The 21,021-nt window shown below is 45.0% G+C and overlaps 1 protein-coding gene across 4 annotated transcripts in view; it reads right to left on the bottom strand.

Moving 5' to 3' along the window:
• VPS16 (VPS16 core subunit of CORVET and HOPS complexes) overlaps positions 1 to 21,021 on the bottom strand; it is a 959,900-nt gene that overhangs the window by 345,207 nt on the left and 593,672 nt on the right. For 3 of the 4 annotated variants that reach the window (XM_063934116.1, XM_063934114.1, XM_063934115.1), the window contains 3 exons: positions 11,875 to 11,910; positions 10,932 to 11,040; positions 10,713 to 10,847 (listed from right to left, as the gene is read on the bottom strand). The exons of the other annotated variant lie outside the window; for it this stretch is intronic. In XM_063934116.1, coding sequence (XP_063790186.1) covers positions 10,713 to 10,847; positions 10,932 to 11,040; positions 11,875 to 11,910 — 280 coding nt within the window. The remainder of the gene's footprint in view (positions 1 to 10,712; positions 10,848 to 10,931; positions 11,041 to 11,874; positions 11,911 to 21,021) is intronic. 4 annotated transcript variants of the gene reach the window in all.

The raw sequence follows: 21,021 nt of genomic DNA, 5'->3' as shown, positions 1-21,021 counted from the left end.
CCACTTTACTCTAATGGTATTAGGTCAGATTACTAACTACTGCACACAATTACGTGTGGTCCAATCGTTCAGTACACAAGCACTACTTGTCATGTACTGAAAGATCAATGGAATCGATGTTTCCGGCCGCGATTCCTTCAGCAAGAGCTTATGGCCTATATGGGTTCTGCACCAACACCCCAGGCGTTGTGCCACTGGACTTTTATAGCGGACCTCTTAGTACCTTACGACCTCCTGGTCTTGTTACCTTCTGTTAATGACCTCCTGGTCTGTTACCTTATGTTCCGCTATACTCTAATGCTCAAATATTATTTAACCAGGGATGCCTCCCTAGCCACCGTATATGTCACTTACACGTGTGTCCCTTGACGAGTACCCGACTTTCCTTTTGGTTCCACCTTAAAGTTATATAAACTTTTGTATACAAAACCACACTCACTCAACACATGTACACTTTTGTTTCTATATCTATTTCTGCGCAGAAATTGTCTTCAGTCCAACAGTGTTACTAATTAGGAGCAGGATCTGTTAAACTAAATTTCAGATTTTCCAAAAATAGATTTGCGTTATTTACCGCGTCGCGTTATTTACCGCTGTGCGTTACTTATCGCCTTTGCGCTAATTCAACTTTTCGTGACTTGAGCTACGTGGGCGTAACCGGACGCTACGTTGCGTAATGTACGCTGCGTGCGTCTGCCGTTTGGATTGCGTACGCAAGTCTTTTGTTAGGGACACGTGTACGCAAAACAAAGATCCACCGTAACACAATTTCTACCTTTATCAATGTAGGTGATCCCTGATCATCTACCGCACACCACACTGACTGTCTTATCTCCCAGACAAGCCGTGTGTTGGTCTATACTTTAACTATTACCTTTACTATGAAATAACAGCAAATCTCTTTTTGCACTTTCTAATCAACTATAAAACTTGGCAAACAGGAATAGTGATATACGAAATTTGAAAAAGAAATGCAGATAAATGTATGCGTGCGTGTATACGCAAGACAGAAGAGAAATAAAACAGTTTTAAAAGACACAAGCGTTTTGTTCTTACTTCCGGTTCCCGGATTCCTTCAGCACTCTTTTATCTAAGCGAAGCAGACGCTTATCCCGTCAGCACTGCGAGACAACCTCCCACCCTTTGCTGGGGGGATAATGTCTGCTGATCTACCTAGTGCAGATATGAGAAGGATAGGACGAGTCCCCAATTGACAATGCTAAATTCCCTTGTCGTATAAACAACCCTTTATGAAGCTAAGAACACTGTACGCTGTTTACTTAAGAAGTACCGTAATGGTACGCTAGTTGCGTAACGATCGCTCAGCCGTAGGCGAGACGCTCAAGCGTCACGTTCGCTCACGGCCCAGCGATCACAGGACACGTTATTGGCTATGACTAGAGTAATGATTCGCTATGGCGTAGCGGACGCTCGAGACCACGAGGAGATCACCAGCGGCGCAGACGCTCACAACGCTATACCTTTATGTCTAAACCTTATACCAATGAAATACACGGAATACCTTAATGTGAATACAGGGTGTAAGTGCAACCTTGTGTAACCTGACTAACTACAAAGCTGCTTGAGCGTCACCGACGCTCAAGTGAACACTTAACACTATAGGAAATACACAGATACTGGTTTAGGGTCCAAAGCCTATTAACTGTATTATATCTAGTATACTTGTAAAAAGGGGATAACAGTACAAATGATACACTACAATATAACAAAGACTTCCTAACCAAAATACAATACTATCTAATACAATACAATACTAGTCTAGGGGAGATACGAGAGAAAGAGAAGGGAAAGAGAGAGAGAGAGACGGAGAGAGATGAGAGAAATTGGCTTACAGAAAGACAATGATAACGGAGAGAAACTTACGCACAAGGGTAAACGATCGCATGCGCCTGGACATCCAGCACCCGATTTTCAGCAATGAGAACCGTTGAAGAGTGAGAGCTGGATGTGGTCGGCCTGCCTATTTATGCCCCACACACAATGCAATCCTACAGTCCCTACAATCCCATTGTCCATTGGACGTCGGAATTCGGCCCTGCATCATAACAAAAGGTCATAGGTTGATTCATACAGGTGGGCTGTGACGATTTCAAACAGCTCAGGTGGGTGGGGAACTAGGTTTCCCGCCGCATACCTGAGTATGAGTAAATAGTAGAAATGGACATAAACTTCTTATGTCCATAACTATTCGCACGAGCGATTAATACGCTCCAAACCAACACCGGAATATTGCTAATTAAATACTCTTCCGATGGGTACCAAACACTGCTGTATGATTCCTGTTAGACCCTTCGTACGATACAAAGAGGGATTCCTTAGCTCAGGGACCTTCTATATTAACCAAACTTTCAGAAACTATCAAAGGGACCATGATCTATAAACTACATTAATTGTGAAAATATGTAACGAATGAGTCGCACGCTACGACTACATAAACTCTACCGTAAATACGCATACCGCGCCTGCGAGTGCACGCTATTGCGGGTATGCGCCTTCACGGGAGAGCGTACGCATGCGCAGCACGGACCAGTGTGCGGTGCAAATATGGCAACGTGCATAGAGACATTTTTCTGACTTTGACAGAAGCAGGAGCACCCAGCTTGTTGGGTGCATACAGGATAAACAGCGAGTCAGATTTTCTGACTCCAGCCGTCCTGGAAACATATATTTTCAGGGCCCTGACTACGTCCAGCAACTTGGAATCCTCCAAGTCCCTAGTAGCCGCAGGCACCACAATAGGCTGGTTTAAGTGAAAAGCTGAAACCACCTTAGGGAGAAATTGAGGACGAGTCCTCAATTCTGCCCTGTCCGTATGAAAAATTAGGTAAGGGCTTTTATAGGATAAAGCCGCCAATTCTGAAACACGCCTGGCTGAAGCCAGGGCTAACAGCATTACCACTTTCCATGTGAGATATTTTAAGTCCACAGTGGTGAGTGGTTCAAACCAATGTGATTTTAGGAATCCCAAAACTACATTGAGATCCCAAGGTGCCACTGGAGGCACAAAAGGAGGCTGTATATGCAGTACTCCCTTGACAAACGTCTGAACTTCAGGAACAGAAGCTAGTTCTTTTTGGAAGAATATTGACAGGGCCGAAATTTGAACCTTAATGGACCCTAATTTTAGGCCCATAGACAGTCCTGTTTGCAGGAAATGCAGGAATCGACCCAGTTGAAATTCCTCCGTAGGGGCCTTCCTGGCCTCGCACCATGCAACATATTTACGCCAAATACGGTGATAATGTTGTACGGTCACATCCTTCCTGGCTTTGATCAGGGTAGGGATGACTTCATCCGGAATGCCTTTTTCCTTCAGGATCCGGCGTTCAACCGCCATGCCGTCAAACGCAGCCGCGGTAAGTCTTGGAACAGACAGGGTCCCTGCTGGAGCAGGTCCTTTCTTAGAGGTAGAGGCCACGGGTCTTCCGTGAGCATCTCTTGAATTTCCGGGTACCAAGTCCTTCTTGGCCAATCCGGAGCCACGAGTATAGTCTTTACTCCTCTCCTTCTTATGATTCTCAGTACTTTTGGTATGAGAGGAAGAGGAGGGAACACATACACTGACTGGTACACCCATGGTGTTACCAGAGCGTCCACAGCTATTGCCTGAGGGTCCCTTAATCTGGCGCAATATCTGTCCAGTTTTTTGTTGAGGCGGGACGCCATCATGTCCACCTTTGGTTTTTCCCAACGGTTCACAATCATGTGGAAGACTTCTGGGTGAAGTCCCCACTCCCCCGGGTGAAGATCGTGTCTGCTGAGGAAGTCTGCTTCCCAGTTGTCCACTCCCGGAATGAACACTGCTGACAGTGCTATCACATGATTTTCCGCCCAGCGAAGAATCCTTGCCACTTCCGTCATTGCCCTCCTGCTTCTTGTGCCGCCCTGTCTGTTTACGTGGGCGACTGCCGTGATGTTGTCCGACTGGATCAACACCGGCTGACCCTGAAGCAGAGGTCTTGCCTGACTTAGGGCATTGTAAATGGCCCTTAGTTCCAGGATATTTATGTGAAGTGACGTTTCCATGCTTGACCACAAGCCCTGGAAATTTCTTCCCTGTGTGACTGCTCCCCAGCCTCTCAGGCTGGCATCCGTGGTCACCAGGACCCAATCCTGAATGCCGAATCTGCGGCCCTCTAGGAGATGAGCACTCTGTAACCACCACAGGAGAGACACCCTTGTCCTTGGAGACAGGGTTATCCGCTGATGCATTTGAAGATGCGATCCGGACCATTTGTCCAGCAGATCCCACTGAAAAGTTCTTGCGTGGAATCTGCCGAATGGAATCGCTTCGTAAGAAGCCACCATCTTTCCCAGGATCCTTGTGCATTGATGTACTGACACTTGGCCTGGTCTTAGGAGGTTCCTGACTAGGTCGGATAACTCCCTGGCTTTCTCTTCCGGGAGAAACACCTTTTTCTGTACTGTGTCCAGAATCATTCCTAGGAACAGCAGACGTGTCGTCGGAATCAGCTGCGATTTTGGAATATTTAGAATCCATCCGTGCTGTCGTAGTACTACTTGAGATAGTGCTACTCCGACCTCTAACTGTTCCCTGGACCTTGCCCTTATCAGGAGATCGTCCAAGTAAGGGATAATTAAGACGCCTTTTCTTCGAAGAAGAATCATCATTTCGGCCATTACCTTGGTAAAGACCCGGGGTGCCGTGGACAATCCAAACGGCAGCGTCTGAAACTGATAGTGACAGTTCTGTACCACAAACCTGAGGTACCCTTGGTGAGAAGGGCAAATTGGGACATGGAGGTACGCATCCTTGATGTCCAGAGACACCATATAGTCCCCTTCTTCCAGGTTCGCTATCACTGCTCTGAGTGACTCCATCTTGAACTTGAACCTTTTTATGTAAGTGTTCAAGGATTTCAGATTTAAAATGGGTCTCACCGAGCCGTCCGGCTTCGGTACCACAAACAGCGTGGAATAATACCCCTTTCCCTGTTGTAGGAGGGGTACCTTGATTATCACTTGCTGGGAATACAGCTTGTGAATGGCTTCCAATACCGCCTCCCTGTCGGGGAGAGACGTTGGTAAAGCAGACTTCAGGAACCGGCGAGGGGGAGACGTCTCGAATTCCAATTTGTACCCCTGAGATACTACCTGCAGGATCCAGGGGTCCACTTGCGAGTGAGCCCACTGCGCGCTGAAATTCTTGAGACGGGCCCCCACCGTGCCTGAGTCCGCTTGTAAGGCCCCAGCGTCATGCTGAGGACTTGGCAGAAGCGGGGGAGGGCTTCTGTTCGTGGGAAGAGGCTGTTTTCTGCAGTCTTTTTCCCCTTCCTCTGCCCCGGGGCAGATATGACTGGCCTTTTGCCCGCTTGCCCTTATGGGGACGAAAGGACTGAGCCTGAAAAGACGGTATCTTTTTCTGCTGCGAGGTGAGTTGGGGTAAGGAGGTGGATTTCCCAGCCGTTGCCGTGGCCACCAGGTCCGATAGACCGACCCAGAATAACTCCTCCCCTTTATACGGCAATACTTCCATCTGCCGTTTGGAATCCGCATCACCTGACCACTGTCGCGTCCATAACCCTCTTCTGGCAGAAATGGACATCGCACTTACTCTTGATGCCAGAGTGCAAATATCCCTCTGTGCATCACGCATATATAGAAATGCATCCTTTAAATGCTCTATAGTCAATAATATATTGTCCCTGTCCAGGGTATCAATATTTTCAGTCAGGGAATCCGACCAAGCCACCCCAGCACTGCACATCCAGGCTGAGGCGATTGCTGGTCGCAGTATAATACCAGTATGTGTGTATATACTTTTTAGGATATTTTCCAGCTTCCTATCAGCTGGTTCCTTGAGGGCGGCCGTATCAGGAGACGGTAACGCCACTTGTTTTGATAAGCGTGTGAGCGCCTTATCCACTCTAGGGGGTGTTTCCCAACGCACCCTAACCTCTGGCGGGAAAGGGTATAATGCCAATAATTTTTTAGAAATTAGCAGTTTTTTATCGGGGGAAACCCACGCTTCATCACACACCTCATTTAATTCATCTGATTCGGGAAAAACTACGGGTAGTTTTTTCACACCCCACATAATACCCTTTTTTGTGGTACTTGTAGTCAGGGGTGTATCTAGGGGTCCAGGCGCCCCTGGCAAAGTATGGGACTGGCGCCCCCCATATTTTTAATAGGGAAGGTGCATGTGCAAAAAAGGGTCATGATCTTGTGGGAAAGGAGCATGACTATACAAAAGTACCCCCTAATCAAATTACGCTACCCATCATGCCCACATAGTAGCAGTTCCCTTTACACATCATGCCTATACAATAATCCTTTTCACACTGTGGAGACATCAGCAGTGCCTGGCCTGGCCGAGGAGACAATGCCACCTAGGCCAGGTGGTATAATCAAATAGTAGTGCAGTGAAAAATAGTGCAGTGCAGCGTACTACCTAACTCAGATGTCCGGCACCACACCATACTACGAGATCAAACTGAAAATAAACTGCAGCTCCCGACAGCAAGGGTTGTTGGGAATTGTAGTTTAATTTCAGTTTCTTCCCTGTACTGCATTGTGGTGCTGGACACCGGTGCCAGCTTCAGCCTGCTGAGCGAGCCTCCACACTCCATTCCAGGCAATGCACAGGCAGCTCGGCACACCAGGTATTGCCAGACGCTACGGCCCTCATTCCGAGTTGATCGCTCGCTAGCAGTTTTTAGCAGCCGTGCAAACGCATAGTCGCCGCCCACAGGGGAGTGTATGTTTGCTTTGCAGGAGTGCGAACGCCTGTGCAGGAGTGTGCCTGTAAACACATTTTGTGCAAAACAAGACCAACCCTGCTGTAGTTACTTATCTTGTGCGAAGATTGCTGCAACGAGTGACACGGTATTGACGTCAGATACCCACCCAGAAAACACCCGTCCACGCCTGCGTTTTTCCAAATACTCCCAGAAAACGGTCAGTTGACACCCAGAAACTCCCACTTCCTGTCAATCTTCTTGCGACTGCCAGTGCAACTTAAAGCGTCGCTAGAACCTGTGCAAAACCACGATGCTCGTTGTACCCGTAAGTCGCACGTGTGCATTGCGGTGCATACACATGCGCAGATTTGCCATTTTTTTTACCTGATCGCTGCGCTGCGAAAAACGTCAGCGACTGATCAACTCGGAATGACCCCCTATGGCTTAAGGCAGGGGTCTTCAACCTTTAAGACAGTGTGGGCCACATTAAAAAAGTCAGTGAAATCCGAGGGCCACTGAACACATTTTGCTGCCTGTGCTCCAGGTCTCCGCGTGTTCCCCGCTCCCTCCCCAGCAGTTATCCCAGGCTCAGGAGGCCTTCCACATATTATATATACATATTTACAGTGGTGCAAGTAGAAAAAATGTGTTAATGGTACTGTGTGTGTACGCCAAAAAACGGGTGTGGCTAATAAAAAATGGGGGCGTGATACACATATGGGGGGGCCAGATACACATATGTCACCAATAGTGCAGTGCCATATACACATACACCCCCAATAGTGCAGTGTCAGATACACATATGACCCCAATAGTGCCAGATACACATATGCTTCCAATAGTGCCAGATTAAGATATGCCCCCAGTAGTGCAGTGCCAGATGCACATATGCCCCTAATAGTGACAGATACACATACGCCCCCAATAGTGCAGTGCCAGATACACATATGCCTCCAATAATGCCAGATTCACATATGCCCCAGTAGCGCAGTGCCAGATACACATAAGCCCCCAATAGTGCCAGATACACATGTGCCCCAGTAGTGCAGTGCCAGTCCAGATGCACATACTGTATGCCCCCAATAGACAGCACAGGCTCCATAATCATTCCCCCCTACATATAAAGACAGCACAGGCATCATGATTAATCCCCCTCCCCCCCCCCCCACATTAAGAGAGCACAGGCACCATGATAAATCCCTCCCCCCACACGCACACAAACATATACAGACAGCACAGGCACCATAATTAATCCCCCAGCCCCCCACATGTACAGACAGCACAGGTATTATGAATAATCCCCCCCCCCCACACACACACACTCATGTACAGACACCATAATCGCCCACCCCCCACATATACAGACACCATGATCACCCCCCCCTAACATAGACAGACAGCACAGGCATCATGATTAATCTCCCTCCCACACATTGAGAGACAGCACAGGCACCATGATAAATCCCCCCCCACACACAAACATATACAGACAGCACAGGCACCATAATTAATCCCCCCCCCCCCACACACATGTACAGACAGCACAAGCATCATGAGTAACAAACATACACACGCAGCACAGACACCATGATTATTCCCCCCCTTATATATAGACACACACTTCTATACAGACAGCACAGGCAGACTTACAATCATTCCCCCCCCCTCCTCACGCAGGACAAGGTTACTTCCCCGGCATATGTAAACACAATACCTCACCGCAGAAATGAGTGGAGCCTCTCACCACACACGATCAGGCTCAGCCTGAGAGGAGCACGCTACCCGGAACTCAACGCCGCGTCACGTGACACTGGCAGCTACTTCCCCTACTTCCCAGCAGCCAGTGCAGCTGCTGCAGCGCAGGGATTCATGCAACGCGGCGCTGAGCTCCAGAGCGCTCCGGAGGATATTTATTTAAAAAAAAAAAGTAAAAATATAAATCAATGCTTGGCGGGCGGATTCAACCCATTGGCCAAGGGTGGCAACGTCGGGCGGCGCCCCCTGCTCGGCTGGCGCCCCTGGCGAGTGCCATCTTGGCCAATAGGTAGATACGCCCCTGCTTGTAGTATCAGAAATGTTCAAAACCTCCTTCATTGCCGTGATCATGTAACGTGTGGCCCTACTGGAAAATACGTTTGTTTCCTCACCGTCGACACTGGAGTCAGTGTCCGTGTCAGTGTCTGTATCGACCTGAGGTAACGGGCGTTTTATAGCCCCTGACGGTGTTTGAGACGCCTGTACAAGTATTAACTGATTTGCCGGCTGTCTCATGTCGTCAAGTCTTTTGTAAAGTGCCGACACTATCACGTAATTCTTTCCATAAGACCATCCAGTCAGGTGTCGACTCCCTAGGGGGTGACATCACTAACACAGGCAATTGCTCCGCCTCCACATCATTTTCCTCCTCATACATGTCGACACAGCGTACCGACACACAGCACACACACAGGGAATGCTCTGATAGAGGACAGGACCCCACTAGCCCTTTGGGGAGACAGAGGGAGAGTTTGCCAGCACACACCAGAGCGCTATATATATACAGGGATAACCTTATATAAGTGTTTTTCCCTAATATAGCTGCTGTATATATTAATATGCCAATTTTAGTGCCCCCCCTCTCTTGTTTTACCCTGTTTCTGTAGTGCAGGACTGCAGGGGAGAGTCAGGGAGCCTTCCTCCAACGGAGCTGTGAGGAAAAAATGGCGCCAGTGTGCTGAGGAGATAGGCTCCGCCCCCTTCTCGGCGGCCTTTCTCCCGCTTTTTAATGGAAAAATTGGCAGGGGTTAAATGCATCCATATAGCCCAGGAGCTATATGTGATGTATTTTTTGCCAAGCAAAGGTTTTTTATTGCGTCTCAGGGCGCCCCCCCCAGCGCCCTGCACCCTCAGTGACCGGAGTGTGAAGTGTGCTGAGAGCAATGGCGCACAGCTGCGGTGCTGTGCGCTACCTTATTGAAGACAGGACGTCTTCTGCCGCCGATTTTCCGGACCTCTTCACTCTTCTGGCTCTGTAAGGGGGCCGGCGGCGCGGCTCCGGGACCCATCCATGGCTGGGCCTGTGTTCGGTCCCTCTGGAGCTAATGGTGTCCAGTAGCCTAAGAAGCCCAATCCACTCTGCACGCAGGTGAGTTCGCTTCTTCTCCCCTTAGTCCCTCGATGCAGTGAGCCTGTTGCCAGCAGGTCTCACTGAAAATAAAAAACCTACTTTAAACTTTTACACTAAGCAGCTCAGGAGAGCCCCTTAGCCTGCACCCGTCTCGTTCGGGCACAAAAATCTAACTGAGGCTTGGAGGAGGGTCATAGGGGGAGGAGCCAGTGCACACCAGGTAGTCCTAAAGCTTTTTACTTTTGTGCCCAGTCTCCTGCGGAGCCGCTATTCCCCATGGTCCTTTCGGAGTCCCCAGCATCCACTAGGACGTTAGAGAAAAGGGGGTGTATCTTCCGTCAGCTGCAACCTCATACGTGCAAAAACATTGCACCTGTTGCTGCTGCTGAAACCAGTCAGCGTAACCATAGGCCAACCCTCAGATCCGATGTTCCTTATTTTTGCATTTAGGCTGTGAATGTTAATGCAATTGCGAATAAATTTGTGATGGCTCCAGTGGGTGTGTCTTTTCAATTCTGATCGGCAGCTTTACATGCTAACATTAGCAGCTCCATAGCCTACAAAATCGCAATTGCATCTGTGTACAAACATGAATTAGGCCATATTCCCAAACTTTTTAAGTTTTATAGCTTTTCTTGGGCATACCACAATACATTTTGTATAACCTTCTGCATATTTGGGCATAACAAAATTATATTATATTCTGCGTTTATGTGATTTTTAAATGTTGTTGTTGAATCAACATTAATACAGTAGTTAAAAACTATTTATCCAACTTCTCTATGTTTAGACTAGTTAAGTTAGATTTTTCAGAAAAGTTATCTTTCTTTAATTTTTAACAATGTATTTATAGCACACCGAGTACTGTACGTATTATATACTTTAATTGCCAGTTCTGTTCTACCACAGTCACAGGCCTTTGATGCAATCTCTGCATACGAAATCCCTGTGGTGTCACCAAGCTTTTGATTGATGGCCTGAGCTACTTCTTCATCAGATTTCTCTTTCTGCTGAACCTGCAAAAAGAATACATTTTATACACATTTCACATAATGGAACCACCCTCACAAATAAAGGTAAAAAGTAAGGAAATGGATTACCTTGTAACATGCCCAATGAGCTAAAGTGCGACTGACTCCTTGAAATTCGGGGAGCTTGAGGTGTTCACAAATTTTAACAGCAAGAGGATAAAGTCTTCGTAAAACTAATCTGGATAAATAAAGAGGACACATAAACGCTCCACACACTTTTTTTTGAGCCTGCGGCAAATAACTGTCAGTCAAGTGAAGAACGGAGTCACAACATAAATATATTTATAGGTTATAAAATATATGCAGCGTATTAAAGAAAATAAAAATTAAATCTGACTAAAACAAATATTCATATTCCTTGGTTAAACACAGTTGAACCACTTACAATAGCTATTAACAGCCAGCAGCCTTTCTGGATATGATAGTCTCTATTAACTTTAAATACTGAGATGTTACATTAGCCCACTGCTTCTTGCAAAAGCTGTCATGTGCTGTGTTTTCTGACACTTCTCTATCATAGCCAGTGTTAACTTTATCAACAGTTTGTGGTACAGTAGCTCAGCCGTGGGATCGGACCAAACAAGCTAATCTTCGCTCCCCTCATGAATTAGTGAGCTTTGGGCAGGCCCTCTTGCCAATTCACTGATTATCCTTCCTTGAACCAATTTTGGTAGGTACAAACCAGTGCATACCAGGAAGGCCTGATGTTTTGTAGATATTCTGACCTTGTCGTCTGTCCATCACTATTTGGCCCTTGTCAAAGTTCTCAGATGCTTAAGACATCAATTTTAAGAACAGTGTTCACTTGATGCCCAATATATCCCACCCCTTGACATATGCCAATATAACAAGATAATGTTATTCATTCACCTGCCATTAGTTTTAATGTTATAGATGATCACTGTATACTGTATCTATTACAGACGCTGTATTAGAACAATTGCAAGATTTATGGTAGTTTTAATTCTTACTACTTTTGGTGCACTCAGAACATTAGTGAACAGTAAAGTACCTGTCTAGAAGGATTGGAACAGTGAGTTGTTTGTATCTGAAGAAATGTTAAGGTGTTATGAACAAAGTCTAATTCAGATCACATAATGCAAGGCACAATCCAATAATATTGAAAGAGTCTTTAGTGGATATGTCAGAAATGAAATCTTTCAAGAAACAGCTCTTATACATGAGTATGGACAGAACACAACCTGCATGAAATACTGTATAAGAAAATTATTTATAGTTCACCATTTTGCTGAGAGAGATTCAGTATGACTGGCCATGTAAATTTAATCAGCAGGCTTTAATAGAAGGAAGACAAAGCAGTCCATTCACAGTATTTTAAGGAGAGGAGTGGAGATAAGCTAAAAGGAATACAATTAACTTGAAAAGGTTAGTATTTGAAAGTAAGGTAGTATTGATGAGGTTGACAAGATTTCCAGAAAATTTGCAGAAGTCAGTGATGATGCAAATAGTGTTGTTTCTTTTACAGAGATAAGGTAATGATCCAAAGGTCTCACAAGGTTAAGAGATCTGTGACAGACAAGATATATCCAAATCTAAGTAGGATAGAAGTCTATTAGCAATGGTCCAACACAAGAGTACAACAAACTATGACCAGCTCAGAAGTTAATACATACTTTAAAGGGCTAATTGCATCACCTGGCAGATGATCATTGAGTGTTCATCAATGGTTACACCCATAACAACAATCCCTGGTAAACATGGCATTAAAATGCAAAGCACAAAGGGGCTAAACAGCAACTAGAACAAGGAGATCATTTCTATGGCTGGTGTCCTGAATCACGCGGCCCCTCCCACAGGTTCTAACACAAGGATAGCTCAGTGCAACATTATTTATTATAATAATAATAAGGTTAACCACCTCACTAATATCCCTTTCAGATAGAGAAAAGGACCATGTAATTTGCTGGGGCAAGCCAGGACAACCAAGATCCTTTCTCTGGGTGAAAGGTTCCACCATGGTCAAAACGTCAGGAACTTTGACCTTGGTCATGATCAGGGTTGAAGCCCTGGTAATTTTGACCCGGAAGTTTTCATCTACTGTGTGAAGAGAGGGTACTGACCTGGGACTGGAATCCTATCGTGTTCCAAGAGACGGGTGAAACCAGGGTCCAAGTCCCGGCTTCTGTCTGAAAGTGGTATAACAAACCTTTATTTGAATCAAGTCTACAGTATGTTGTTTGTATTGCTCCCTATTACTTTCATGAATACCCTACCTTATTAGGTAAAATTACTAGACAGCCAGCCAGCCAATCAGAAGCAGCCCCTCATCCATCACACAAAAGTGAATACACCTGATAGGCTGATCTATTCAGCAGAGATGCACTTACACATGAACTGTTTTCATGTTAGGAATCACTGTTGAATGGTTTTTGTTTCAGTGAAGTATGTTTTTAGCTGTGAAATAAGTCAGATCCAAACAAGAAGAAAAAAAAAAAGATATATATCATATATCTATATCTATCTACATATTCAGAGCCGGCACAACACACTCATCCAGGTCAGAAATGTAGGGAACAACAGAGACGCTCTACTGCTACAGCGCCTGTCAACCTGAAAGGCAGCAGCGTCAAGGTGCCTCAGAAGAGTTCCCCTCGTGTTGCTGCTGCTGTAGATAAGACATTTTTAACCTTCTACAGTAGAGCAGCCATCTAGGAGCCACAGCTCCGCCCCCTTCCCCCGGCCCCACCCCCTCCTCAGTCTGCAGCTTCCCCTGGTTTTGGTAAGTTAAGGAAAGCTTCTTCTCTTATCTTCCCTTCTCTGTTCTCTGCACTTGCTGTCCTTTCCATCTTTTTCATTAACCCCTTCATGATTTCCTGTTCCACTGCCTCCCACCTGATTCCTCTATGCACCGTTTCTTCCACTCCTTCCACCACTGTCAGCTCCATGCTACAACTTTCTGTGCCTCTTTAATTCTTTTATAGTGGGCATTATGTGTGTAAGCTTAGCTACTATTGTCTGTGGGCATTATGTGTGTAAGGGGCGCTACTATTGTCTGTGGGTATTTGCGTAAGGGGCACTACTACTGTCTTTGGGCACTATGTGCATAAGGGGGTCACACTTCTGTGGGCACTATGTGTGTAAGCGGCAGTACTACTGTGGGCAATATGTGTGTGTTACTACTGTGGGCATTGTGTGTGCAAGGGACGTTACTACCGTGGACATTGTTTGTGTATGCAGTTCTACTGTGGGCATTGTGTGTGTAAGGGGCGTAACTACTATGGGCATTGTGTGTGTGAGCAGCTCTACTACTGTGGGCATTATGTGTAAGAGGCACTACTATTGTCTGTGGGCATCAGGGACATGCAGTCAGGAGAGGCAGAGCTTCACCTGTCATATTCCAATCTGATGTTTAGAATCATACAAACAAGTTATTTATAACAGATTCTGTTATGAATATCTTCTTTGTATTAACCATGTTCATTGTCAAAACAATAGGGGAGGCCGCAACAAGCTTTTCCTGTCCTGTGCCAATCAAAGGTTGCGGAGTATGAGGCGGGGCCGTGCCATGGGCTGTAATACTGCACTGAAAAAACGAACACGAGAGGCAGTATCACATCTGCCTTTCAGTGATGCAGCTATGATATCTGATGCAGGGATGGATTGTGGAGGGAGTGTAACACACAGCTGCCTGACCCACCTGATTGGATCCCTGACTAAAGAGTCCTGGACTCCTGGCTATGACCCTGTTATCACTGGCTTTCACTGCTCTACCCTCGGTTTCTTGCCTGACCAGCCCTGTGCATCTACCCAATACATAGCTGCAGTGGGGCAGAACTGATGGCTCCCTCTCGTGTAGCTCCATATACCTGATCAATCTGATGACCGCATGGTCCAGGTTAGTGGAAGTAACTTTGTCCACCTCTGTCGCCTATCTGACACCAGCGACTCCTGCTGCTGTATAGGCTGGGGCTGCCGAGGTGGGCTCTTGTGACTGGGAGACACTGGTTATTCTCTATGGAAGTCTGCCACTGTGAGCTCTAGCTGAGCGGCTGTGCAGGAAGGAAGCTCAGAATTCACGCGTAACAGCACCGTCCCTGGAGGAAGTGGCCACCTCTTTCTCCTTCAGCGCACCTCATATCCTTTGTATACACAATAATATAGATCTACTGTATATACTGATAAACACATTAAAACCTTTCCATGAGCCCTTTATTATTATTTCCTACAATTCTATAGTGTGATGAAAACAACGTGTTTGATACGGTTCACACTATCCACCTGGGATTTCTGTACGCATTTCTACAAACTTCGTTCGCTTCACCCCCTTCTGGTCCCGTTATGGAACAACCCTGCTTTCATTCCTGGCATGGACCACTATCAATTCTCATTGTGGACAGCCCATAATATCTTGTTCCCTCTGGATATAGATCCCCTACACACGTTTCCGGATTTTGCTAACATACAATAGCGTTTAATCTCCCCCACAGAGTTTTCTACCAGTTTTTGCAAATTCAAAATTTTTACCACTCAATCCACCGTCCCTCTCCAGGCACACCCCTTGCACCTACCTCAGCTATTGAATCCCTTTGTCACTCACACCACTTAACTAAAGGCCTCATTTCGTCAATTTATCAAATTTTACTATCTTACAATCAACCCTCTAAGGAAACTCATGAACCGGCCTGGGAAAATGACATGGGAACGAATGGTCTCAAATGAAGCTAGCAATATCAAAATGTTCAATTTCTGTGCGCATTAAAGAAAATGCTTATAAGTTATACGCTCGCTGGTACCTAGTTCCGACCCGACTCCGTGTTATTTTCCCTGATGCTTCGGATCTCTGTAGGCGACAATGTGGCCAGAAGGGTTCTCTACTACACATTTGGTCGACATACAGACTGGAGCGAATCTCCTCGGTTATCCATGATACCCCGATTCAATTTGTTCGCATCTGGTCACCATGGACCGACTACAACGACGCCGAACCTCCCTGGTCAACCATCTGATATTGTTTTGTGGACTTCTAAACTATTTTAATGGGGTGCATGCACCTCGACTGGCTTCCCTCAACTACTTTTATCTTACCTCTATCTCTCTGACTCCATATTTCCTGACTCTCGTCCTCCCCCCCCTTTTCTTTTTCTTCTCCCTCTCACTTTCTCTCCCTTTATACCCTTTCTACTCCCTTGTTTCTCTCTTTGCATATTCCTTAAAGTTCTGTGTATTTTCTCTAATATTCTATTACACACTGTTTAAAATGTTGACTAGTATATTCTTCTTCAAATAGACAAAATGTTATGTTTTATTTCAGTACCTTGATATGTTACACCTGTATTGATTTTTGACGATGTTTACTGGACCTCAGAATCAGTTTACAGTTTACAATTGCTAACGATGTATTGCTTGGGGTTCTCTAGTATCTCTGCTGTTTATATTGATGTAACCTAACTCTGCATTTACTAATAAAATATTCTTTAAAAAAAAAAAAAAAAAGTTGAAGGATTAGGTATGTTACATAATGCACAATGATTAGTACACTGGTCTTTCTTATGGTATAGGTCACAAACTCCGTAATCTCCATGGATTGTCCCACATACTAAGTATGAAAGATTACCCCTGGAAATGTCCTCACTTTTCTGCCTGAAGCAGCAGCTGAAATTCTTTTCTAATTATACAACATAAAAGACAAATCATTATTTTAAAGTACCATTAGTTATACCAACAAGACTATACACCGCCAATTCAAAGATTAAAAAGACAATTTTCATTGTATAAAATGTTGCACTTCGCTTCCCTTCTAAAACCTGCTGCCAGATTTGGGCCATTATATGTGCACCTATGCTGGAACGACATGGAAAGCGGTCATCTGTGATTCGAAATTGGGACTGCATCAATATTTTCCAGTTATTTATATAACACACACACATATATTGTATAGTGCTTTACAGAGAATACTTGCCCATTTACATCAGTGGCTCAGTGCATCATCAAACCCGCCCTCTTGGGTGGGACAATACTAGCCAGACATTGACTTCACTGCACATCACTGGTGGGCATTATGTGTAAAGGGAACTACTACCAAAGGCACTGTGTGTGTGTGTGTGTGTGTGTGTGTGTGTGTGTGTGTGTGTGTAAGGGTCACTACTACTGTGGGCACTATTTGCATAATGGACACTACTAGTGTGGGCACTATGGGGGTAATTCAGAGTTGATCGCAGCAGCACATTTATTAGCAGTTGGGAAAAACCATATGCACTGCAGGGGGGGTGCAGATATAACATGTGCAGAGAGAGTTAGATGTAGGTGTGATATGCAGTGTAAAAATAAAGCAGCCAGTATTTACCCTGCACAGAAACAAAATAACCCACCCAAATCTAACTCTTCCTGCAAATATCTACCACACATGCAGTGCACATGGTTTTGTCCAACTGCTAACAAATTTGCTGCTGCAATCAACTCTGAATTACCCCCCATGTGCATAAGGGCACAGTGTGTATAAGGGATACTGCTTCTGTGGCATTGTGTGTGCAAGTGGCACTACTAGTGTGGGCATTGTCTGTGCAAGGGGCACTACTAGCATGGGCAGTGTGTGTGTGTAAGCGGCACTACTACTGTGGGCATTAGGTGTAAGCAGCACTACTACTGTCAGCATTGTGTGTAAGCGTCAATACTACTGTGGGCATTATGTGTAAGAGGCATCACTACTCTGGTGAAGTAAGAGGCACTACTACTGTAGGCATTATATGTGTAAGGGGCAATACTACAGTGGGCATTAAATGTGTAAGGGGCATTACTAATGTGGGCATTATGTGTGTAAGCATCACTACTACTGTGGGCATTGTGTGTATAACGATCGGTACTACTGTGGGAATTGTGTGTACAAGGGAGGCTACTAATGTGTGCATTATGTGTTACCACTATGTGTCGTAACTTGAAAATGGGGCACTACTATGTGAATCAGGAGCACAATGTGCGGTGTAATGTGTGGTGTAATTTTAATTGGTGGTGCTATTAAGTGGCAACACCCATTCCTTGTGATATCACACCCTTTTTGTGTGGTGTAGGGAGGGCACAAATTTGTGGTTTGCGGGGGGCGCCGAACACCCTAGCAACAGCCCTGTATATATCTCTCAAGCTCTCTTTATAATAATATATATCTCAAATACATATACAGTATATCAAAAAGAGATTCCATTTTGGCCGCGCTAACGTCAAAACCAAGCTGCATCTTTTTAGGTAGTCCCCTGCTAATGGAGGCCAAATAGATAATAAACAAAAGAATATACCTCAGGTGTGCTAATACATTCTTAATATTTAGTATACCTTTTTGCAAATGATCACTCAATGTTACACAATATAATAAAATATTCAGGAAACTGTTATCAAATTAGATACCCAAAAGTTTTATTTCTGGTATAAAAAGAGAGGTTGCTAAAACTTAATTTTATAACACATGATACATATACAGTAGTTGATCCTTGGATCATTTTTGTAATGGCCTGTGCCTTTTAAAAAGGATCTTCACCTAAAGAGCTCACACCAATAAGGGTGAGGTGATAACCTAACAATGCATCCTTTGAAACTGGACAGGTCAAATTGTTACCATCTATGTGATAGCATCTACAGTATATTTATCATGTTTTATAAAATTCTGTTTTAGCAACCTCTGTTACTATACCAGGAATAAAACTTTCTGGTATCTAATTTGATATTAGTTTCCTGAATATTTTATTACATTGTGTAACACTGAGTGACCATTTGCAAAAAGGTATGCTACCTACTAAGAATGTACTAGAGCACCTGAGGAATATTTGTTTTTGTTTAATACACACACACACATATATATATGCCTTATATATATATATATATATATATATATATATATATATCACACTTCTGTGAAATCAAACTGTCCACTTAGGAAGCAACACTGATTGACAATCAATTTCACATGCTGTTGTGCAAATGGAATAGACAGCAAGTGGAAATTATAGGCAATTAGCAAGACACCCCCAATAAAGGAGTTGTTCTGCAGGTGGTGACCACAGACCACTTCTCAGCTCCTATGCTTTCTGGCTAATGTTTTGGTAAATTTTGAAAGCTGGCGGTGCTTTCACTCTAGTGGTAGCATGAGACGGAGTCTACAACCCACACAAGTGGCTCAGGTAGTGCAGCTCATCCAGGATGGCACATCAATGCGAGCTGTGGCAAGAAGGTTTGCTGTGTCTGTCAGTGTAGTGTCCAGAGCATGGAGGCGCTACCAGGAGACAGGCCAGTACATCAGGAGACGTGGAGGAGGCCGTAGGAGGGCAACAACCCAGCAGCAGGACCGCTATCTCCGCCTTTGTGCAAGGAGGAACAGGGGGAGCACTGCCAGAGCCCTGAAAAATTACCCCCAACAAGCCACAAATGTGCATGTGTCTACTCCAACAATCAGAAACAGACTCCATGAGGGTGGTACGAGGGCCCGACGTCCACAGGTGGGGGTTGTGCTTACAGCCCAACACCGTGCAGGACGTTTGGCATTTGCCAGATAACACCAAGATTGGCAAATTTGCCACTGGCGCCCTGTGCTCTTCATAGATGAAAGCAGGTTCTCACTGAGCACATGTGACAGTCGTGAAAGAGTCTGGAGACGCCAAGGAGAACGTTCTGCTGCCTGCAACATCCTCCAGCATGACCGGTTTGGCAGTGGGTCAGTAATGGTGTGGGGTGGCATTTCTTTGGGGGGCCGCACAGCCCTCCATGTGCTCGTCAGAGGTAGACTGACTGCCATTAGGTACCGAGATGAGATCCTCAGACCCCTTGTGAGACCATATGCTGGTGCGGTTGGCCCTGGGTTCCTCCTAATGCAAGACAATGCTAGACCTCATGTGACTGGGGTGTGTCAGCAGTTCCTGCAAGACGAAGGCATTGATGCTATGGACTGGCCCTCCCGTTCCCTAGACCTGAATCCAATTGAGCACATCTGGGACATCATGTCTCGCTCCATCCACCAACGCCATGTTGCGCCACAGACTATCCAGGAGTTGGCGGGTGCTTTAGTCCAAGTCTGGGAGGAGATCCCTCAGGAGACCATCCACCACCTCATCAGGAGCATGACCAGGCATTGTAGGGAGGTCATACAGGCACATGGAGGCCACACACACTACTGAGCCTCATTTTGACTTGTTTTAAGGACATAACATCAAAGTTGGATTAGCCTGTAGTGTGTTTTTCTCCTTTAATTTTAAGTGTGACACCAAATACAGACCTCCATGGGTTAATAAATTTGATTTCCATTGATAATTTGTGTGATTTTGTTGTCAGCACATTCAACTATGTAAAAAACAAAGTATTTAATAAGAATATTTCATTCATTCAGATCTAGGATGTGCTATTTTAGTGTTCCCTTTATTTTTTGAGCAGTGTGTATATGTATATGTATATATATATATATATATGTATATATATATGTATATATATATATATATGATTATCCTGCTTGAAAACGGCTAATAAAGACGAAACGTTGCAAAAGCTGTGCTGATGGTTTGATTTATTCACAAAGAAGCCCACTGAGTGCCGTATTTTTGGACTGTTTGCACTCTCTCTAATGAGCACCGCGGCCTGAATACAGAGGAGTGGATACTAATTATCTGAGTAACATACTTTCTAATCTTATTAAACTATTGAAATGTGACAGCCTTCTTTATTTAAAAGCACTTTCCGCATAGATACTTAATTCTTAATATCATTCACTAATTATGCCTACACCCGGTTCCACCTAGAAAAAAGATGTTTAATGCAAAATACTTAAATGACTTATTTAAAAAACTGCACCTCTTTCCTTCTCTCTCATGTCCACATGACTAACTGGAAACATCCCTCACAAGGAATAGACTCTCAAAGATGGTTACCGGACCTTTCCACAGCTTACAAACTTGGTCCTCGGTTTTGGACTCCAACAAAATGGGTGTCGCTATGTTTATCACTGAAGGAAATATCCACAATCTCCACAGGAAATGAGTCCCCGGAAGCGTATGTGCGTTCCACAGCATGCCACACCTGGAAATAACGCTCCAGAAGCCCGTACATGTGCAGTCCGCCTAACCAGACACCAAAGATGGGGTGAAAATGATGCTCCCCGAAGCAGGGATGGGAAGTCCCATTTTTGCATCGTGTTTTCTATATTTCTATGTTGAATATTTACAGTTTT

This window comes from Pseudophryne corroboree, chromosome 7 (assembly GCF_028390025.1).
Source record: "Pseudophryne corroboree isolate aPseCor3 chromosome 7, aPseCor3.hap2, whole genome shotgun sequence".
Taxonomy (NCBI): Eukaryota; Metazoa; Chordata; class Amphibia; order Anura; family Myobatrachidae; genus Pseudophryne; species Pseudophryne corroboree.
This window is presented reverse-complemented; position numbering and strand designations above follow the sequence as displayed.